Genomic DNA, 23,324 nt, shown 5'->3' with positions numbered 1-23,324 from the left:
TACTCTATGTATGTATGTCAAAATATACTCTGCTGTCATGTATGACTAAAAATAATTTAAAAAATATTTTTAAAAAAGTGATGGTACAGGGCTAGGGTTGTAGCTCAGTGGTAGAGTGCTTGCCTAGCATGTGTGAGGCACTGTGTTTGATCCTCAGCACCACATAAAAATAAATAACTAAAATAAAAAGTATTGTGTCCATCTATAACTAAAAAAAATTAAAAAATAAAAAGTGTTGGTATAGATGATAAATGCCAGATAAGACCAGGCAGCATAGTTAAGACCTAGTCTCTGAAATCCAGACCAAAGATCTTACTGGCTGTGTGACTTTGGGGAAGTTATTCTAACCTCATGTTAAGTTTCCTCATATGTGAAATAGATAATATATAAGGAAAAAATAACATTGGTAAAGAGCTCAACAACAGAGCTTAGCACTTAGTAAGTGCTCAAAAACTGAGAGCCACCATTACCACTGAAGGATATCACTGCTATCTATCACCACTGTCACCATTAAGTAAATAGCTAGTCCAACTACAAAAACCCATTGTAACAGCTGGAAAACAGGGTTTGTTATTGGTTATAGAGAAAATATGATGTTTTAAAAAATATAAATTAGGTAAAAGCATCTGAAAGCAAAGGTTGCCCTGCTCTTCCTACTACTCACACAGATGGACCTTCGACTCAGGATCATGCCATGAATAATCATTACTGAGTGTCTGCTATTAATTAACAGAACTTATATAAGGGAAACAATATCAAAGAAAAATACTTAAGTGGTTATTCGAATATTATTGACATTTGACTTGGAAAGCATTTTTCTAAAAAACAGATTTTTCATTATCTTTATGTTTAATCAAATATGGAAAAAATTCCACTCCATGATTGAGAGCAATATTATTATTGCCTAATATAGAAGATGGTTGGTAGGCAGAGAGGAGCCAGCTTGAGATGAATATACCTATGTTAAAAAAAAATTCAGAGTTCATTACATATGTATCTCTATCTGCCTTTACCCTAATTCACTTTTCTAAGTTTTTAGCACGTTATTAACTAACAAATAAAGAATGCCACCTTGGTATTATTTACAACTACAAAAATCCTCATTTTAAATTTCATGGATTTACTATAAGAACCTTACAAACAAATTCTTGTAACAACTCTTTGTGTGTATGTGTGTTGGGTGGGGTGGGGTGGGGTGCTGGGAACTGAACCAGAACCTTTTACATGCTGGGCAAGAACTTTCACTAAGTTATGTTTCTAGTCATTTTTATTTATTTTGGGACGGGGTCTTGCTAAGTTGCCCATGCTGTTCTTGAACTTGTGATCATTCTCCTCAATCTCCTGAGTAACTAGGATGACAGGTGTACAACACCATGCCCAACTTCTTAAACAATCTTAAAGAGAGTCAATAGTTATTTTCTAAAATCCCTTTGTTTTTTAAATTGTTTACAAAGTAATAAAGTGGAACTTTCCACCAATTTTTTATAGGGGATACAGTAAAAGACAGTTTTGGAGATGACTCAATCACAATTGTCCTAGATCATTAAAACACTTGTAAATGGCAAATTCCTTTCATAAAAGGAAGTCTAACAAAGACCATTTCATTTATTTATTTTCTTGACAATATTAATTTTACTAAGTTGAAACATAGGCATTCATGAATACATGACAGTAGAACACATTTTGATACATCATATATAGATGGAGTATAACTTCTCGTTCTTCTGATTGTACATGATGTAAAATTACACAAGTATGTAATCATATATGTTTATAGGGTAATAATGTCCAATTCATTCTGTAATCCTTTCTACCCCATACCCCCTCCTCTCTCTTCACTCCCCTCTGTTAAAGTACCTCTATTCTTCCCTAGCCAACCCCACCCTTGAATGTGAATTAGCATCTGCATGTCAGAGAAAACATTCTGCCTTTGATTCTCTGTGTTTGGCTTATTTCATTTAGCATGATATTCTCCAGCTCCATCCATTTACTTGCAAATGCCATAGTTTCATTCTTCTTTAAAATTCATATATATCTAGAAGGACACCTAGTTTGGTTCCATAGTTTTATCTATTGTAAACTGAGTTGCTATAAACATTGATGCAGCTACATCACAGTAGTATGCCGATTTTAAATCCTTTGGGTATAAACCAAGTAGTGGGATAACTGGATCAAATGGTGGTTCCATTTCAAGTTTTCTGAGGAATCTCCTTCTGCTTTCCAGGGTGGCTGCACCAATTTGCAGGCCCACCAGCAATGTATGAGTGTACCTTTTTCCCCCACATCCTCATTAACATTTATTGTTGCTTGTATTCATGATAATTGCCATTCTGACTGGAGTCAAATGAAATCTTAGAGTAATTTTTATTTGTGTTTCTCTAATAGCTAGAGATGTTGATACATTGTATTTCTTTTTCTGTAAAGTGTCTGTTCAGTTCCTTTGCCTGTTTATTGATTGGGTTATTTTTTTTTCTGCTGGTTTTTTTTTTTTTTGAGTGCTTTATATATATCCTGAAGATTATTGCTATATCTGAGGTGCATGTAGTAAAGATTTTCTCCCATTCTGTAGGCTCTCTCTTCACATTATTGTTTCCTTTGCTGAGACACTTTCTAGTTTGAATCCCTCCCATTTATTGATTCTTGATTTTACTTCTTGTGCTTGAGGAGTCTTGTTAAGGAAGTCAGGTCCTAAGCCGATATGATGAAGATTTGGGCCTAATTTTTCCTCTGTTAGGCGTAGGGTCTCAGTTCTAGTGTCTGAGTCTTTGATCCACTTTAAGTTTCATGCAGGGTGAGAGAAAGAGATTTAATTTTGTTTTACTACATATGGATTTCTAGTTTTCCCAACATCATTTGTTGAAGAGGCTATCTTTTCTCCAGTGTATGTTTTTGGCGCTTTTGTTTAGTATGGGATAATTGTATTTATGTGTATTTATCTCTGTGTCTTCTATTTGTACTATTGGTCTATGTGTCTGTTTTGGTGCCAACACCATGCCATTTTTGTTATTACGGATCCGTAGTATAATTTAAGGTCAGGTATTACGATGCCTTCTGCTTTCACTTTTCTTGCTAAGGATTGCTTTAACTATTCTGGGTCTCTTTATTTTTCTAAATGAATTTCATGATTGCTTTTTCTAATTCTATGAAGACTGTCATTGGTATTTTAATTAAATCTGTATAATGCATTTGGTAGTAAGGCCATTTTGACAACATTAATTCCAATAGCTTGGGAGATCCTTCTATCTTCTAAGATCTTCATTCCTTTTTTAGTATTCTGTAGTTTTCAGTGTAGAGGTCTTTTATCTCATTTGTTAAATTGATTCCCAAGGTTTTTGTTGTTGTTGTTGTTTTGAGGCTATTGTGAATGAGGTAGTTTTCCTAATTTCTCTTTCAGTGGATTCATCACTGACATATAGGAACAAGATTGATTTATGAGTGTTGATTTTATATCCTGCTACTTTGCTGAATTCATTTATTAGTTCTAGAAGTTTTCTGATGAAATTTTTTTTGGATTTTCAAATATAGAATCATGTCATCAGCAAATAGTGATATCTGAGGTCTGAGTTGTTCTTTTCCTATTCATATCCCTTTGATTTCCAAAATGAGTTTGGAAAGGTCCCTTCCTTTTCTATTTTCATGGAATAATTTGAGGAGTATTTGTGTTAATTCTTCTTTTAAGGTCTTATAGAACTCGGCTGAGAATCTGTCTGTTCCTAGACTTTTCTTGATTGGTAGGCTTTTGATGGCATCTTCTATTTCACTGCTTGAAACTGATCTGTTTAAATTGTGTATGTCCTCCTGATTCATTTTGGGTAGGTCATATGTCTTAGAAATTTGTTGATGTCACAAAGACTATTTTAAATACTTCACTATCCTTTTATTTCATTGTATCAATTTCATTTTTTAAAATATTTATTTTTTAGAAGTAGTTGGACACAATACCTTTATTTTGTTTTTTTATTTTTATGTGGTGCTGGGATTCGAACCTAGGGCATCACACATGCTAGATAAGAGCTCTGCCACTGAGCCACAATCCCAGCCCCTCAATTTCATTTCTTTATAAAAAGAAGAGAGTAGATTTTGCATCATTATAACAATATCACAAACTGTAGTACCATTTTATTTAAGGGGAAGGTAATTCTTATATAGAATAAATATTTTAAAAAGAAAGACTTGAAATTTAGCTCTCTCAAGATATGATAAAAACTAAAGTTAAGAAATACTAGCCAAGGCCTGGTAGCACACACTTGTAATCCTAGTGGCTTGGGAGGCTAAAACAGGAGGATTGCAAGGTCAAAGCCAGCCTCAGCAACAATGAGGTGCTAAGCAACTTGGTGAGACCCTGTCTCTAAATAAAATACAAAACAGGGCTGAGGAAGTGGCTCAGTGGTTGAGTGCCCCTGAGTTCAATCCCCAGTACTCCCTTGCCCCCCCAAAAAAGAAATACCAAAAAACTGCTGGACACAGTGATGCAAATGTGTAATCCCAGCAGCTCGGAAGACTGAAGCAGGAGGATCACAAGTAAAAGCCAGCCTCGGCAATTTAGCAAGGCCCTAAGCAACTTAGTGAGACCCTGTCTCAAAGTGAAAAGTTAAAAAAAAAAGGGGGGGGCGCTGGGGATGTGGCTCAGAGGTTCAGTTCCCCTGGGTTTAATCTCTGGTATTATAAAACAAAAAAAAAAAAGGAGGAGGAGGAGGAGGAGAAGGAGAAGAAGAAGAAGAAGAATTATTAATATCACCTTATATTTTACAAAGTCATGATGCACAGTACACAAAATAACTAGGAAAGCATCCACTATCAGAACTTATTATCCTGTCAATAAAGTAAAAAATTAACAGAAGTAACAACTAAAGCCTATAGCAAATTAATATTTTACCCATACAATCAATTAATTGTTACCTTCCCCCAATTATTCTTAAGAAAAATATCATTCCTTGGGTTAGTCACTGATCTGCCAAAAACTACACTGATGCCAAATATTTGTCCATTAACTAATTCCAAAACACTGCTTTATACATACCTTCATTTTCTACAATACACATAAAAATTACTGATTAAATTGCTCAATGATGTAGCTTGTTTGGGGAAATTTTGAGGAAATATCCATAGAACATAATAAATTCAGTCATTGAAAAGTCATTACTTGCAGCTACTGCCTTATATTTATATAGCAACTCAATTTTTATAAATAACTTTCCCCCCGAAAACACCTTATCTAACAGGAATTCTCGGAGACAGACAAGGTAACTAAGACACAGAGAGAGTAAAGTAGCTTTCAAAAGGCATATGCTGACTAAGTAAATATCTATGTCAATCTACTGTATGTATGGAACTAAGATGGTGCTAGAGGATACGGAGAAAAGAGACATAAGCCCCCATGCTCAAGATGCTCATGATCTAAATGGAGAGAAACATGTACAGGGATATAGTTTGAACCAGATGGACTTAAAAGATGTGCTGAGGGCCATTGCCAAGTAGGAATGATGCATCAAAATTTCCTTGCCAGCGTACCCCATGTTGCTTAGAGGAAGGACTCGTGGAAATGGACTTGCCTTGGACATTCGCTGTGACATTGCATGTGTGTTTGAGAAAGGTGACCCTGCTCAAGAACCAGAGTGGATCCAGGTTTAGGGTGTATCCTGCAGGTTTTAGGAAGTATCCCGCTCCTTGGGTTTAGGGCGTTCCCGGTTTAGGGTTTAGGGCAGTTCCAGGTTTAAGGTTATTCCTGCTGGGAATAGGATAAAAAGCCAGGTGGAGTAAGTGAATTGTGCGGGCAGAACTTGAATTTCCCCAGAACTGTTTGTACAGGGCGGGTGTGAGTTCGGGAATAAAGAGTTGCTGTTTGAATCTACAAGGTGAGTGGTGGCTCGTGATCTTGTGCCCAGCCAGACTACGGCAAAGATGGGAAGACAAGAAGGAAAAGACAAAATAAGACAATGAAGGAAAACAACAAAATAAAATCAAGATTTGTTAATGTGTTAAGGAACTCTGAGTATTCTTAGACTGGATTGAAGGAATGGTGAGAGATAAGGCTCTAAAAGCCAGGGCAAATCCCCTGAAAATGGAGAGTCACAAAAGATTTTGAATAGAAAAGTACATATATTTTCAAAAAGATAATTCTAATAGCTGTATGGAAAACAAGGAGAGAGGAGAGAGGTCTATGGCAGTGGTCCACACAGAACTAATGATTCTTAGTGATGGAAAGAGAGACAAGATATTTTGGAGGAAGACACAGTACTTAAAAACTGAATTTGGTGCTGAAATGACAGATCTGGCTAAGTAAGCAGTAACAAACTAACAATTTTGAGAATTATAGAGGTAAACAGAGATAGGGAGATACTGGCACCAGTTGTATCCCTGATGACTATGGATGTCTGCAAGATATACAAATGGATTTTTCCTTGTAAGGTACTTTTAGTGATATAGAATTAGTAGTCATCTATACAGATATACTGATTAAACTAATAGGAATTGAAATAACCTAGGTGAGAGAAAATAGATTGAGAGCAGGAACAGTGACAAAAATGTGGGGAAGGGCAAAGAAACATGAGTAAAGAAAACCTAAAGGGAACAAAAGGGAAGTGTCAGGATCGATAAGTAGGAAGACATGCAGAAATGTCAAACAGAGATAATTTTCAAAGTGGAGAGTCTAGAAATAATTTGTCAAATTCATAATTGAATATAACTTCTGTAATTCATTATCTTTATACTATATTAAATACCTTAATTATTTGCCACAAAAATTATGACTTTTAAAGGTGGTGGAAGAAAATTTTACTTAAGCAGTGGTAGGGGCAGCTAAGGAGAGAATGAAGTTTCAAGTACAAGTCCCTTTATAACAGGTCAAGGCCAGGGTCCAAAAGAGGTCTTCTGTGCAGTCACTTAGCAATGATCCAACAAGACTGTGGGTGTGATTGGGGGAATTAAGGTCAGACGGGATGAGAGCATGGATTCTGGATTAGGGCAGATCTGGGTTTATCTATCCATCCATTCACCAAATATCAAGAGGACACCTACTATGTCCCAGTCACTGTTCTAGAATCTGTAGAATGCAGCAATGAAGAGAATAAAAGCTCTGATCTCATAACCTCACATGCTAGTTGGATGCTGCAGAGGACAAATGACACAAAAGTAAGGAAATAAAAATATGATGTCAAGAAGTGAATAAATGGTATAAAGAAAAGCATGTAGGATGTAAAAGGGACAGAGAATGATAAAAGATGTGGGGAAAATTTCTGGACCCCAATTTTCTCATCTATAAAATAACCTCAGAGGGTTTTTGAGGGTTAAACGAGGTAATGCTTTTGAAGTGTTGTTGTACAGTGCTGGCACACAGAAAACACACATGCAGATCGACTCGGGCTTTTACAAAACTTGGAAAGAACTAAGAGGCAATGGTCTTTAGGGTGGACTACAGAAGGTACTCTAGTTTAAGCAAAGGGATAAAAATGTTTCAATGAAACATTATAAGAAAAAAAATTGCTTAGCTTTTTGAGTTCTTAATATACTCTAGAGATTAGTGCTCCATCTGATGTGTGAAGGGTAAAAATTTGCTCCCAAGATGTAAGCTCTCTATTCACCTCACAGATTATTTCTTTTGCTGAGAAGAAACTTTTTAGTTTGAATCCATCCCATTTATTGAGTCTCGGTTTTATTTATTGCACTATAGGAGTTTTATTAAGGAAGTTGGGGCCTAACCCCACATGATGAAGATTAGAGCCTACTTTTTCTTCTATTAGATGTAGGGTCTCTGGTTTAATTCCTAGGTCCTTGATCCACTTTGAGTTGAGTTTTGTGCATAGTGAGAGATAGGGGTTTAATTTCATTTTGTTGCATATGTATTATGAGATAATTGTAAGTTTTGGGGTTAGTCTCTGTGTCCTCTATTCTATATCATTGGCCTACCAGTCTGTTTTGGTGCTGATACCATGCTGTTTTTGTTACTACTGCTCTGTAGTATAGTTTAAGGTCTGTATAGTGATGCCACCTGTTTCACTCTTCTTGCTAAGGATTACTTTAGCTATTCTGGGTCTCTTCTTTTTCCAGATGAATTTCATGATTGTTTTTTCTATTTCTATGAGAAATGCCATTGGGATTTTGATCAGAATTGCACTGAATCTTTATAATGCCTTTGGGAATATAATCATTTTGATAATATTAATTCTGCCTATCCAAGAGCAAGATAGATCTTTCCATCTTCTAAGGTCTTCTTTGATTTCTTTCTTTAGAGTTCTGTAGTTTTCAATGTATAGATGGACTCTAGATAGGGCAGAGGTTGGGAGGGGGAGGGAGGGGGCAGGAGGTTAGCTAGGATGGTGAAATGTGATGGATATCATTATCCAAAGTACATGTATGAAGACATGAATTGGCGTGAACATACTTTATACACAACCAGAGATATGAAAAATTGTGCTGTATATGTGTGGAATTGTAATGCATTCCGCTGTCATTTATTTTTAAAAAATCAATTTAAAAAAGTGTACTATGAAAGGTCTTCAAATAATTATCCTGTTATTTTAAACTCTATTTAACTGTGTTTTAATCAAGTTATATCAATAAAATTCACCATCTTATTTAAAGGTGTTTGCTAATGTCCATTTGGGAAGACTTTCAAAAAATGCATTCATTTAAAAAAACTAAAAATCACAGTTTCAGAACTTTCAAAGAAATTTTTTTTTGACTAGGAACATTAAGAAAAGCATCACTTCAATTACTGTTAACAGGCAAAAAAAGTTAACATTCATATCCAGTTATGGTCCACACAGAGTTTAAATTCCATTTTTTTTAAAGAAAAGACATAATATCTTAATAAATCACAGGAAAGCAAATATAAATCTTCTACCTATATTAAATATAGTTTGATGCTTTTAAAGTTTGACTTTTAAAATTTCCACAGCCAAGTTATTACTCTATGATGTAATTGTTTCAACAGCTGTTTTCAGGTCTAAAAAAAGATGATTCCTTGATTCCATGGGTTTGTAGAATGTCATTTAACCTGGTACACATTTAGGCTGGGAATGCCATAGAGTCAGACCATGTATTTGATGCTTCCTATGACATACTTTAATATACTTTTTAGACATTCTAAATACCAAGTTTTTGCTTTAAGAGTATTTCAAATTCAAATTTTTTTTATGTTTTCTGTTCTTTGATACTGGATTTAGGAGACTAAAGAACAGAAAAATTAAAAATAATTTATTCTAACACAATAGCAATATGGAATTTTTAATATCCATTGAAGATGTTGCTTGTATATTTTACATAATTTAAAAAATACAATTACCATAGGCTTCTAAAAGCTTTTAGGTTTAAATAATCTATTTCATCAACAGGTTTCAGAATCTGACTCTAATCCTTAAACACAGTGATCCACTATTATATCTCTTATTTGCAAACTGAGAAGAATCCAAACAAAGCATTGTCTCCTAAGAAAATATGACAGAAGCAGAGAAAGCAAGTTTTCTCAGTAGTTCCATGGAGGAGTACAACACCTCAAACTCCCCATTTTGACTGATTACACATAACACAAGTTATATATATGCATTTCTGGTGTTCTACAAGATGAATAGGTAAGGGAATGACTTTTAATTGCCAGGGGTTTTGGGTTTTCCCACATTCAGATAAAGTTTCATTTCTTACATGCTGTGCATTTAAAAATATAATTAAAAAGGAAACAAAATGTAATAATCTTTAATCCAATTACAGAAAGAATCTTAACCTAGGGTCCATTGACAGGTGACTGGGGAATCTGTGAATACCCTGAAACTTCATGCAAATTGTTTTCATATAGGTAGAATTTGGGAAAGAGATATGTGGTCATAACTTTCAGCATCTTAAATGGGTCTATGGGTCTCAAGTTTTTAAGAATTATGGACTTAGGAGATACCCCAGGCTCAAGTAACAAGTGAATCATATTCTTCTCTGAGTTGTTTTTCCAGCAGTAGTCATAAAATATTAGGAGTTCCTTTCTTGTTAATTGTGAACACCTTATTCTCCAAAGTCACCTTGATTGCAGCACTTATTGAATTGCACTGTAATTGTTTTTTATGTGTCTGTCACTTCCTGTGGATAACATACTCCTTGAAAGCACACACAAGGACTGACAGTTATTGTCTTCCCAGTGACTTGCACAGTAGGTACACTAGCTTGAGATTCTGCTATTCCCGTTAAATAGGTGCTCCCTAGGCCAGTGACTATCTTGTTTCTATTCAAAGTTGTTGCATGATGCTGGGCCCACACTGGACCTTGAAATGCTTGCTGAACCAGTCTTGTGGTTCCTGCTAAAAGCTTAGATTCACATTTATCAGATCTTATCTTTAAAATGAGCTGAGTTCCAGCAATGTAGTTGATTCCCAGCTGTCTGTGAGAATGTTACAGTTTTTCAGCTGGGGGTTCTTGAATCATTTTCCGTCTACCCTGAGCTCATTTACTCTTGCTTCCATTCCTGTGTACACTGTCCTGCTGTATTCCATTCTTCTCACCCACTTAACCCAGCCTTGCAGATTTTGCAACATCATAGCTTCAGTGCTTGAGAACTAAACAAATTCTACAATCCTTCCTGATAGAGAAGGTGCTTGGAAAGGTGATGTTAACTATAGTAGGTAATATTTTATTTGCCTCTGTTTTCCAGAATTAGTCACTATTAAACATTTCTCACTTTCATGTTTAAAAGAATGTTTTTAAAATGTTACAATATTCTTATCCCAAAATATGTCTTAGACATATAAATCCTATTACACTTTCTTGAGTTTACTATTGCTTCTGTTTTTCAAATGAGTTGACAAATGCTTATTTTAAATTTATAAATTCAGATAAAAATAAAGTAGTTCCTATAGGAAGAATAAATGTACCAGCACCTGTAAAAACAACTCTTAATTCTTTTTCCTCTAAAAAAGCAATAGTTAATCTGAAAGATTTGTTTCTTCTTATGCCAGGTTCCAGCTGCTTCACTTTGTTTAAAACTGACTTCAAAGTTTAAACACTATCCTGTCCCAACAAATAACCGTCCCCCAGATGGAATTATCCCGAATACTATCCTCAGTGCTCTCAATACCACACCTGCAGCCTTTTAATTCAACATTTTATAAACTTTCCAAAAGGAAAAGATAGATTTGTTTTCTGTCCTCAAACTTTTGCCTTTTGGAGAATTTAGTACATGGAGAAAGTTCTATACTTTGGGTGAATTTATACACATTTTAGAAAAATTTAAAACTGATAGTACTATTTCTACTGTATTATTATGTGAAAGAAATCCTAAGGAAATTTTAAAAAAACTAAACAGTTCCAAGTTCAAGAACTTTTAAAGTAAAGATCTTACTTGTAAATACAGATGCAAGGTACAGACTGGGCTCAATTTGTGTTCGATCCATATCACCTGGTGCAATTAAAAAAATCGGAAGAAATTTATTTAAGAATAGAAATAATCATGATTCATTCCTAGTCAATAAAAATAACACAAACCAAATGCACTTCTAGTTACTCTCATAAAACTAGATAAATAGAAGCCCGGCCTAGTGACTTTAATGTTAAGAAGGAAGTTAAACAACTAAATTTAATGACTGTCAATAGAAAAATACTTTACCACTACAAAAAGTAGTTGAGAATCTCCCTTCTCTCTAGACCAGCCTGGGACATATTGTTCAACACAATCTACATAAAACAACCAATAAAGTTTTCAGGAGCAAAGAAGAGCAATATACTATTAAACCAACAAAATTTTAAAATACGCTGGAGGAAAAAAGTCTTTTCATGGCCAGGGAATTAGGAAGCAGACAAAAGTTAAATAAACAAAAGAGAAAAATCTGTAGCACATATACAAATTGAGTATTCCTAATCCAAAAACCTGAAATGCTCCAAAATCTGAAACTTTTTGAATGCCAACATGAAACCACAGGTGAAAAATCCACACATGATCTCATGTGATGAGTCACAGTGAACACACAGGTACACAAAAAATATTGTATAAAATTATCTTCAGTTTGTGTACATAAGACATATATGAATCATAAATAAGCTTTATGTTTAAAATTGAGTCCCATTCCCAAGATATCTCATTATATGTATGCAAATATGCTAAAATTCTAAAAAACCCTAAATCTAAAAAACTTCTGGCCCCAAGCATTTCAGATAAGGGTTACACAACTGTAGTTCTCAGGCCAAACAAAATACCCTGGATACTAAGGGTATAGGCCCATGTTGATGGCATGATATTAACCTGTATTCTGAAATACAGTCAATTAATAGCCATTGATAACTCTTTTCAAACAAATTCTTTGGGGCAGAATTATAAGGAAAAATTTATAATATGGAACAGCATTTATTTTCTCATTTTTTTCTAAGATATAAAAAAATCACATCTTTTATTGAACAAAAATTTCAGGTGGCTTTTTCAAGAAGATAAGATTTAAGTGAACAAAATTATAAGCATAACACATTTAATTATACTGGGCAGTATATTCTCACTAACAACAAACCATGTCAAACTATTATAGTTATTGGAAAACTTACAAAAATTAAGAATGTTAAAATATGAAATATCCAACACAAATCAATGAAGAAAACACTGAAGCTAAAATAGAAGAGCTTTAAAAGAAAATCAGCAGCAAATACAAGATACTAGTATATTTGAAATCTACAGAGACCAAAATTGAACTCCAACTGTGGTAGTTTTTAAAAACCTTCAAATGTACTAGCTATGCTTATTGTGGTATAAAAATTAGATACTATCTTTGTTCAACTCTCACTCTCACTAAGTTTCAAGAATTAGAGAGGAAGAGGAGATACTGCTTGGTCCCTGTGGCTCAATATTGCTGCCTTTCAGATTTTGCAGAACACATACAGTCATAGGATACAAACACAGAAACAACATGGCAGTGTCACAGTATCACAATCAGTATCACCCATGGAAGAACCATTTGTTATGTTATAGTTTGTGCAGAAGCTCTTCAAAAATTGTTATGCAAGAGGACAGGAATTTGGGATTTAAAATGGTTGTACTTATATTTTTAATTTTTTTTTATTTTTGACTTGAGAGTAATACTTAAATCTATAACTCTTTATACTATTGTTTTTAACAAAGTATTCATAAATTATCCAAGAAAACTACATAGCAGTATATGGCTGTTAACAGCAAAACAAGGATGAAGTCCCTCAAAACCCACAAAATATGAAATTTTATTTTTATTTTTTGTTACTGGGGATTGAAATACCAAGGGGTACTTTACTATAGAGCTACATCCCCAGCCCTTTTTTATTTTATTTTATTTTTTTAAATTTTGAGACGGGGTCTTGCTAAGTTGCTAAGGCTGACCTCCAACCTGTGATCTGTCTACCTCAATCCTGAGTTGCTGGGATCATAGGTGTGCACCACTGCGCCCAGTCAAAACATGAATTTTTAAATGGGTGTCCAAAATTTAAGGTAAAATCTAATAAGGAGGTATCTAAAATTATTAACACTCAGGTTACTTGCCTTTTTTATACCACTTTAAGTTCACTTTTAAAAAAAGAATATTATTAGGGCATTTAAAACCATATTAAAAGAAGTTGGCACTTTTTAAACAATATTCCAAATTAAGTTGCTTATTGGCTACAAAACTAGTATGTACATAAACTCTCTCAAATAACAGCATTTTCAGAAATAGGATCTTGGCAACATAAAAGCTTGTATCAACCAACCGCGAAGAAGTAAATTAATTCAAAAAATAGACGACCCACCTATCCAGAAATGTAGACCATGATTTATTTGAATAATGTACATTTAATTATTAAAACTCATTAAAAAGCATTTAAGTACTTGAATGTATTGCTGTTAAGTGTTATGACATGGAGTGCCTGCCTTTTAGGGGCAAGAATGTCTAGGGGGACATTCCAGCATTAAATCTGGTCGAGAACTGTGAGACTCTGTTTCAGTAGACAACTTTATCTACAATTCACTTCCTGTTGGTTCAACAGACTGTGAAACCACTGCTAAAACAAATTCTTCTCAGACAATTCTTTATAAAAGTATGCCATAATGGTTTAAAAACTTAAGAATCTTAAAAATTACAATAGGTTTGCCTTGGAAAGAAGCCATGATTCTGATTTCATTTACCTAAGTTCAAAAATAACAAAACTAAACTTATGCTCTCAGAAGTAAGAATAATAGTTTCGTCCTTATGGGAGCAGGGCTGTGAATGACAGGGAACACTAGGGGATTAAGGAGTCACTGGCAATGTTGTTTCTTGAGTTGGGTACTGGTTGACAAATGTGCTCTGCTTGTTGACAGTTCTTTGGTCTGTGCACTTAGGCTTTGTATACTTTTCTTTATGTATATTATTTTTCCATAAAAAGTTAAAATTGTAAAAAAAACAATTAATTAGTTTCAGCAATTAAAAGGTAGTATCTTTGTAATTTTTAATGGTTTTCTAATGATGAGTTAGGCAAAACACTAATCTTACCAGATAGCCTTTAACATCAAGTGACTAGTTACTGCTAAGCCACTGTCCATATTGCTGATTATAAGGAAATAAATCTGAAAACACAATAAGCTGAACCTTGTCAAAAGCAAGTGAGCTTTTGTGGAGGTTGCTCTGCTCTCCAACAGCTTACTATCAAAATATCCGATGTTCTATGATTATTGGCCCTTTTCTTTTATGGAAACACAAATTGGAATCTAATTTCAACCAATCTTGAAAGTGTTTCTGAAATCTTAACATGTCCTATAAATGCACAGTAATTCCCTCTTTTTCTGGGTGCCAAAAAGTTTATAAAGCAATGACACTGTAACTACACTTAAACATAACTGTAATTTTTATTCAACAATAACTCCTATTTGGCCATATTATACCAGGCTACAATGTGCAGAGAAGGATACTATTATAACATTCTTATAAATGACATCTGATAGCTACCAAGGGCTGAAGGCAAAGTAACTTCCTAATATTTACTAAACACTTTGAAGCTAAGGACCCCTATTAACCTATCCACAGAAAAATCCATTTTCTTTAATAGAGATCCTTCCTAAATATGGAAACTTCTCTCAAATTATGGCTTGTGATTATCACTAAAAACACACTACCTTATCTGTGCAGTCTTTACAATAGGCTTTGCTATATCTAGTCATTTCTAACTACATTTGGAAAGAAAAATTAAATCTGACAGAGTGACTAGTTCACTTCCCCAAGGCCAGACCTGGTAACTTTTAAAAAAGTGAAAGAATGAAAAATGAGCTTTCAAATACAGGAAGCCACTAGAAAATAAGAACACCACCACTTCATATTCTAGAATAAGAGCTTTAAAGATTTTTCTGTTGAATAGTAAGTTTCAGGTGGGGGAGGAGGGTCGGGCGGGTAGGTTTCTGCTCACTGTACACACGACACCAATGGGAATAAGGGCCAGTCCAAGTTCTACGTTACCATTACTCTGGGTAATAGTTCCAAGCTGTGAGGCACAGCTGTATAGCCCTGCCAGCAAGGCCATCACAGCAGTGCTTTGATAGCATGGGGCCCCAAAGTGTCAGGATATAGAGAAGGCAGCAGTTGTTGGCTGTGAAAATAGTCTGATACAAACCAGATGGGAACTTACTAGATGGGCAACACAAAGGAAAACAATTGGCTCATTCAACAAAGTCAGGGCCCTGCCCAAGAATTCACAGAAGACAGTAACAGTCACCCAGAGTTGATGCAAACAAGAAACAGCCATGTGGTTATAGTTTAAAGAATTGTTTTTCCTCAGACTAAACAAAGTTTTGATTTCTAATTCTTGTATTCATTAATTGTAGTTTGGTGTACAGGCCTTTTTCTCAAAGACAAATATTTCATTTGTACAATATATACTTTTATGACACCAAGAGAAATATATGGGGACACAGAAAATAATTTTGTGCTACTTCCTGTAAAGTGTTATGAACATTGGCTAAACCATTTCAGGAAACTGGTAAATTTAGAAAATGATTGATCATGCTGACACAATAATTAGAAAATATCTAACATGATATTTCCAGGACTTCCTAAGTCCTGATTTAAAAAAAAAAAAATGTAGTCAGAATGACTCTAAAGGCAATAATCACAGGGCTTTCAGCAGAACTACTTTTCTACCTAAATTATTTTTTTCTGACTTCATTAGGCGATATAGTATTTCTGTACTTATATTCACAGGAAAAAAGTACCCAAGTTCTGTACCTGTATATTCTGAGCTGATAAGTATAAACAAACACTAACAATTTGATTTTAAAATAATTTCAGCAATAATATTTCACTTACAGTCTTTTACAGATATGTATTCCACATACCATATATCCATGTATACTTATGTTTTAGTATTTAACCGAGGAATTAGCATTCTAGCTTAAAATAATTCACAAGTAATTGTATTTTCCACTAGAAATCCCAGCATAATTTGGGCCTCTGCATTTACTACTAATTTAAAAATACACACAATGCTGAGGACATAGCAGTGGTAGAGTGTGTGTTGTGATGTGCATGTCCTAGATTCAAGCCCTAGCACCACCAAAAAATAAAAATTAAAAAAATTTTAAAAACTATATTCAAAAAAGTCTTAAATTTGCAATTATCATTCTTAGGCTTACTGACAATTATTTACAGACTTCAATGAAACTGCCCATTTCTACTTTTATGGGGTGCTTATATAGAGACAGACATGAACCTAAAAGACTAACATAAATTTAAGAAAAAAATCTTAGTAAAAGTTTTTTGTTTGTTTTTTGCTCATAAAAGTCTCAATATAACTTCAGAGAAGACAAGAACTTCATCGTGTAGGACTCTGTAAAAACTAAAAAGGCTAGGGAATGTACCACAGTGGTCAAGCACCTCTGGGTTCAATTCCTAGTACACACACATACACACATACACATACACACACACACACACACACACACCACCCACACCCACCAATACTGAGACTATTCAACTCTCTCTGAGCTTCAGTTTTCCTACCTGAACAAAATAACACCTTTACATACTGACAACTTTACTGTTGCTGTGAGAATGAAAACTACAATGTAGAAGAGTTCTTTCTGCAGGAAACCATTTGAGAAATGTTTGTTTCATCATAATAGGTTTGGGGCAAGAAACGGATCTGCCAGACTTGGCAGTGGCTGTGTCTGTCCTAGTGTAACTCTATACAAGATACATTGACTTGTAGAACAGAAGCTTTTCTAAGTGAAGAGCTTAGATACAATATTTTATGAGGAATAGTAAAAGGAGCATGACATTCAGACTTTAAATTATAATTACTGTCATCAAATATTTGAAAGATTGTTTCATTCAAAGACTTCTAACTCATAGAAAAAAACTAGAACCAATAAGTGATAAGTTAAAAAAGTAATATTAACTGAGAAAGAAAATTATGGATTCTCTGTCCATAAAATGTAGAGCAAACTAGTATGTTCTTGATACTATGGGATTATCACCTGTTGGGTCTAATGTCCTCTTTTTGGCCCCCCTTCTTTCCCTACCTTTAAATCTTGAGAGTGTCTACCTCAAGCCTAGAAGTTTCTCTTTCCTGGCTATATTCAGTACTTTAGGTATTTCACCCATAGTCACTGTTTTCAATGGCATCTATACTATCAACTCTCAGATACTGTGGCCTGCTCAGATATCACATATGGAGTTACAATGTTCAGTTGACCCTCTATGACAATATTAATTTTAATCACTCAACCAAGATACTGTTTTTTGTTTTCCTTTTGAATGAGTGAGCTAATTTTCAAGGAGATACTTTAAGGTCATACAAATATTCTGTTCCTCATCAAACTTTCCCTGTGCATTTAGCATCCATAGTGACCTTTGCATTGCCTAACTTTTATTATGACAGTTGGAAAATGTTGATATTCCAATATTAGTACTCATTCTATATTTGCCAGTTGACACTTACCATTTTTCGGTAAACCTTTTATTTCTCTTATCATTATCTGAAATTGTTGTAAATTTGTTTGTTTTTTATCTGTTATGTTAACAAGTATATAAGCTCCATGAAAGCAGGAATTTTACCTGTTATGTTTCACAGTATCATTGAGGCTTTAAACAATGTCTGGCACATAGCAGTTACTCAAAATTAATGCATAAATGGCAATAAAGAAAGAAAAAAAGAAAGGAAGGAAGGAAGGAAGGAAAGAAAGAAGGAAGGAAGAAAACTGTTAGCAAGGACGTTGAACTAGACAGGGGAATAGGGATACATACTGCATTTGATTGGATACACATTTATTGAGAATCTGCCATTGAAGACAGTGTGGTAGAGAGTAGGTGGTACTGAGATGAATGAAGCAAGGCCATTGTCTCTAAACAAGATGGCAGCTGTTAAAAAAATCATAAAAGATATGATAACAAGGGCTAAAAATGAAGTAATACCAAATGGCATAGATGTTTCAAGGACACCCAGTGAACCAAGAATATGTTTCTGAGATGGAGAAGTTTTATCAAAGGGCAGGGAAGAAAAGGTTCAAAGGGGAGATTGAGAAAGGCATGGGGTGGGACAAGGGGAGCTTGAATTTGACTAAAAATAAATAATCTCACTTAGCACATTAGGGGATACTGGTAGGTATGCTGGGTGAGGGGGTTGAGAGAGAGAGAATTATTAAGTGTGTCTAGCTACAAGTGACCTACCCCATCTCATTCTGTAGATAAGAAGTGATTCTGATCCTTTCTCATCCCACCCCCACATTATGTCTTTTCCCTTTCTTGCCTGAACATCATCCCTAACCTCTCCACTATCACATTTACCCCCACCTTTCCCTTCCTTTTACACACTTCCTTCCTTTCTCTGCAACTGTTCTTTTCTTCTCTCATGACTACATCTTTTCCCCTCTCCCTGTGCCAATAATAGAAATTAGACAGGATCAAAACTGCAGGTAGAGGGCTGAGTCTGTGGCTCAGTGGTAGAGCACTTGCCTTGCAAGTGTGAGGCACTGGGTTTGATCGTCAGCACCACATAAGCATAAATAAATAAAATAAAAGTATGTGTCCATTTACAACTAAAAAAATTTTTTAAAACTGCAGGTGGAAAGATTACCTCTACAGAAGGGTAAGGAGGGAATCACAGCTCATTCTTCAACCCAAAAAGAAAGAAAAAAGTGAGATTAATGTAGAGCCATAGAAGTTGAGGGCAGAGCAGCCAGAACTCTTTACATTGGAAAGAGTAGACCTTACAAAAGAAGAAGTTTATATTAAAAAATAATTGAGGAGATAAAATTGAAATTAGTGTTTGGGGTGGAGAACTGAAATAAGTGCTATGTGAAAGCTAAATAAAATCAATCAATAAAAAGAATCACTGGAAAAAAGCAAAAGTTCAGTCCACGCCCCACATCCCTGTAGCTAACTGGCTATAACTGACAAATTACATCTTAATTCCAAAGGAACAAAATCAGAAACACTTGAAAATAGAATACAGAATGGAGATCAGTGTAGATCAAGGAGACATTGAAATCTTGGATGGTGAAAAAACACTGTACTTGTACTTACACAATTGCTATGGTTTTAATGTCCCCACCAAAACTGACATTGAAATTTAATCCTCATTGTGAGATATTCAGGGGAAGAAAATTAATCCTACTGTGCTATTTAGTGGTGGGACTTTCAGGAGGTAATTAAAGTTAAATGAGGCCATAGGGGTGTGACTTTAAAAAAGGAGGAGGAGAGATCTAGTATGTTCTGTCTCATCACATGGTACCCTGTGATACTCTGGGACTCTGCGAGTCCCCACCAACGAGGAGGACCTCACCAAAGACAGCTACCCAATCTTGAACTTTCCAGCCCTCAGAACAATGAGCTGAGTCAACTTTTAGTTTTTATAAATTACTCTGTCTGTGGACTGAAACAATAGGTAACTATAGGTCAAAAATGATATGGAGCTGGGCTCAGAGGCACATGTCTGTAATCCTAGCAGTTCAGGAGGATGAGGCAGAAGGAACGCAAGTTCAAGGCCAGCCTCAGCAACCTTTAGAGGTCATATGTAACTTAGCAAGACCTTGTCTCAAAATAAAATATAAAAAAGGGCTAGGGATGTGGCTTAGTAGTTAAGCACCCCTGGGTTTAATCCCTGGTATCCCCACCAAAAATAATATGGAGCCTCAGGAATAGACAGCCAAGAAAAAAAAGGATCGAGTAAATGGAGACGCCACCACACATGGGAGAAAATATGACCAAAGTGGCTCCATTTAACTAATGCACTAGCCACCTCCAAATACCTGCATCCTTGTCTCATTATTCAAAACCAACCAGGTTAGTTAGGGGAGGGAAGAGGGGAAAAAAGCTATATCCTTAATAAAACAGTTACCCCCACATATTCTAAATAGTAAAGCTGTTCTTCATTCCTCAATATATTGGTACTTCAAAAACAATGGAGGTGTTGAAGTTGAGGGCAGAGCAGCCAGAACTCTTTACATTGGAAAGAGTAGACCTTACAAAAGAAGAAGTTTCACCTTAGCTATCAAACATATAAATCAATGGAAAATTATGTAAAAGAATCCGAGGTATGTAGCATATATAATGAAAGGTAATAAAAAGCCCTCTTAGAAATTGTAGTCCCAGCTAATCAGTGCACTATTGCTTCAACACAGCATCATTTAAATCTCAGTCTACATCTCATCTATTCCTTAAAAAAGATGGCTCTACACAGGAAAGAATATATTTGAATTCTTCTAAGACCAGATATTGTAAGCAATGGAACTAGGTTTAAAGACAATTCCTTAGAACCTCTTCTTCATAAACAGATACTAAAACATCATCCAAAATCAATGAAACAAGCCTAGAAGACCTTCACATGCCTAAATCCAAATTTTAGTTTGTTCCTCTCACCTCCAGTGTCTGGCACCATCATTTGCATTTCATTTCTAAATCATCATAGGTTTGCTTTGGTATGACATGTCTTTTAAGAGCTTCCATTAAGCTTGAATTATGTGTTTTACATATGAATCACATGGGAAGAACTATGGCTTTTACTTAATGTTATCTGTTTTCTGTGGCAAAGTACAATTCTTGGGAGATTTTTTCCCATTTAAAAAAAAAATTAGTGTTTTTTTTTTTCCTTCCTCCATAAAGCTACCAGTATCAGACCTTCCTAGATGATGTTAGATATTTGCTTAAAGTAGAGATGGGGAAAATGTTCAACCAAAGGCACAAGTTTGGGGCATTTTACAAAAACAAAATCTTATTCTATATAACATGAAATGATAATAGTGGTAAAAAGCAAAATTATTATGGATAAGAAAGTTTAATCAAATTAAACATTAACTTTTCTACATAATAAAATATGTAAGGACAATAAAAGGGAAAAATGTTTGCCAAGAACATATGTTTATAAGGATAATAAATGAAATTGTGTTATCTTTTGTTGTTAGAAATTCAAGAAGTTTTCCCCTAATAATAATTTTTAAATATTTTCATGTGTACACATACTGCCCTCAAGTCTTAATTACACTTCTAATCAGTATGTCATAGCCTATACATGAATGTTGAACTCTTGAATTATCAGTCTCTTTGGGATTTAAAGATGAGAGAATTGTTGACAGAATGTAATTTACTAAAACCTCCACCTTTCAATGTCTAGAATTATGCTGGAAATTGCCCTGGTTAATAACCTTCACCTTAGCTATCAAACATACAAATCAATGGAAAATTATGTAAAGAATCTGAGGTATGTAGCATATATAATTATAGTATAACTATAGTCTTAATTATATTCACTAAGGAGGCAAAATGTTCAATTTATCGCCCTAACACTACACAGACCACCTTTCGGTTTTTCTCATAAAGCTTAAGACTAATACGTGTTCAATCCCTATTTGTTAAAGGAGAGTTGATTACAACATGAGTATTAAAAAGAAGAGATTTCCTAGATACAGCCATGCTAATAAATAATACTTTTATTACTCTTAATATATGTCAGATCCTATTATAAGTGCATTTTGTTTTTAATTACTGTATCAACCTATAAAAATATGTACTATATCACAAACAAGAAAAGCAGAGAGAGATTAAGTATCTGGCATGTTCTATGCTGTAACACCTCTAACTCCATGGAGAACCAAGTCCGCCAAAAAACTGGAGCCACTCACTAAGCAGTGTTTCTCAAAGGGTAATCCTCCCTCTCCTGTGCCAGACTCACAGGGGTACTAGTTTAACTTTCCTATTCCCAGGCACTGCCTCAGGCAGAGTTTCAGGAGATGCCTAGGATCTACATGTTAAATAAGTACTTTCATGTCTATTAAAGTTTAAGAAACACTATATTAGAGACTAACAAACTATCCATTAGTGGCACATCCTACAAGTATAATAAGCCTATAAATACTATTTTGTTCTAATAGTTTTAAATTGAAATTATTCAACTTTCTCTTTTATTTGCAATATATGAAGAAAACGGGTAGAACTAGGTTAGTAGAACAATCTATTACTCTCTTGGATAAAATAGTCTACTTAGATTTTACTTTATTTATAGAAAACTAAAATCACTACAATAGTTAAATGAACAATTATTATGGTGATTTGAAGAACAGCATTCATAATATATTAACTTGCAATTATATGTAATTTTATTTGGAAGAGGGCAGCATGGTATAATAAAAATATTACTAACTTATAAGTCAGATCACATCCTACCACTAGCCACAATTATGACCTTTGGTTCTATTGAACTAGAGATGATTCCTCTGCTCCCAAAGACTAAAGTATTTATCTGGTCAATATAAATGTATAAAGATGTCATCAAATCTACATTTACCTCGGAGATTATTATTTTTATAAGGTTAAATTATTTGTAGTGATTGTTAAATAAAGGCTACTAATTGATCTAATGGCTTTATTTTACATCAATAAAAAATTTAAAGTCAGGTTTAAGAAAATCTGGCTAAGAACAATAAAAGGGTTGCAGAGTTTTTTTGGAATGTTTGTGAGTCTTCAAAATAATCCCGGTATATGCTTCTGGTGAAATGCATTTAATGATAGACTTGAGAAAAATCTAAGCTTTCCATACACAATGTATAATTAATGCTACAAAAATAAAATTAAAGCAGGCATAGTGGTGCATGACTATAATCCCCAGCTACTCAGCAGGATGAAGCAGGAAGATCTCTAGATCCAAAGAACTACCTACAGAACTTTGCATAATAGGGATACTAAAAAAGGCTGACCTGAAAATGAATGTGTAAGGGAATATTACCCCAAGCATAAAAAGAAATCAAATAATTGTGTTAGTCAACTTTTGGTTACTATGATAAAATACTTGAAAGAAAAATAACAGAGGAAAGATTTATTTTGGTTCATAGTTTCAGTAGTTTCAGTTCGTGGTCAGCTGGCTCTACTGCTTTGGTCCTGAGGTGAAGCAGAACATCATGG

General features: G+C 34.5%; 1 protein-coding gene across 14 annotated transcripts in view; it reads right to left on the bottom strand.

Annotated features, from left to right (window-relative positions):
• The window catches only part of Kiaa0586 (KIAA0586 ortholog), a 137,798-nt gene that overhangs the window by 741 nt on the left and 113,733 nt on the right, over positions 1-23,324 (bottom strand). For 11 of the 14 annotated variants that reach the window (XM_078049965.1, XM_078049966.1, XM_078049964.1 and 8 more), the window contains one exon: positions 11,318-11,374. The exons of the other annotated variants lie outside the window; for them this stretch is intronic. In XM_078049965.1, coding sequence (XP_077906091.1) covers positions 11,318-11,374 — 57 coding nt within the window. The remainder of the gene's footprint in view (positions 1-11,317; positions 11,375-23,324) is intronic. 14 annotated transcript variants of the gene reach the window in all.

Source organism: Ictidomys tridecemlineatus, chromosome 5, assembly GCF_052094955.1.
Source record: "Ictidomys tridecemlineatus isolate mIctTri1 chromosome 5, mIctTri1.hap1, whole genome shotgun sequence".
NCBI classification, from domain to species: domain Eukaryota; kingdom Metazoa; phylum Chordata; class Mammalia; order Rodentia; family Sciuridae; genus Ictidomys; species Ictidomys tridecemlineatus.
This window is presented reverse-complemented; position numbering and strand designations above follow the sequence as displayed.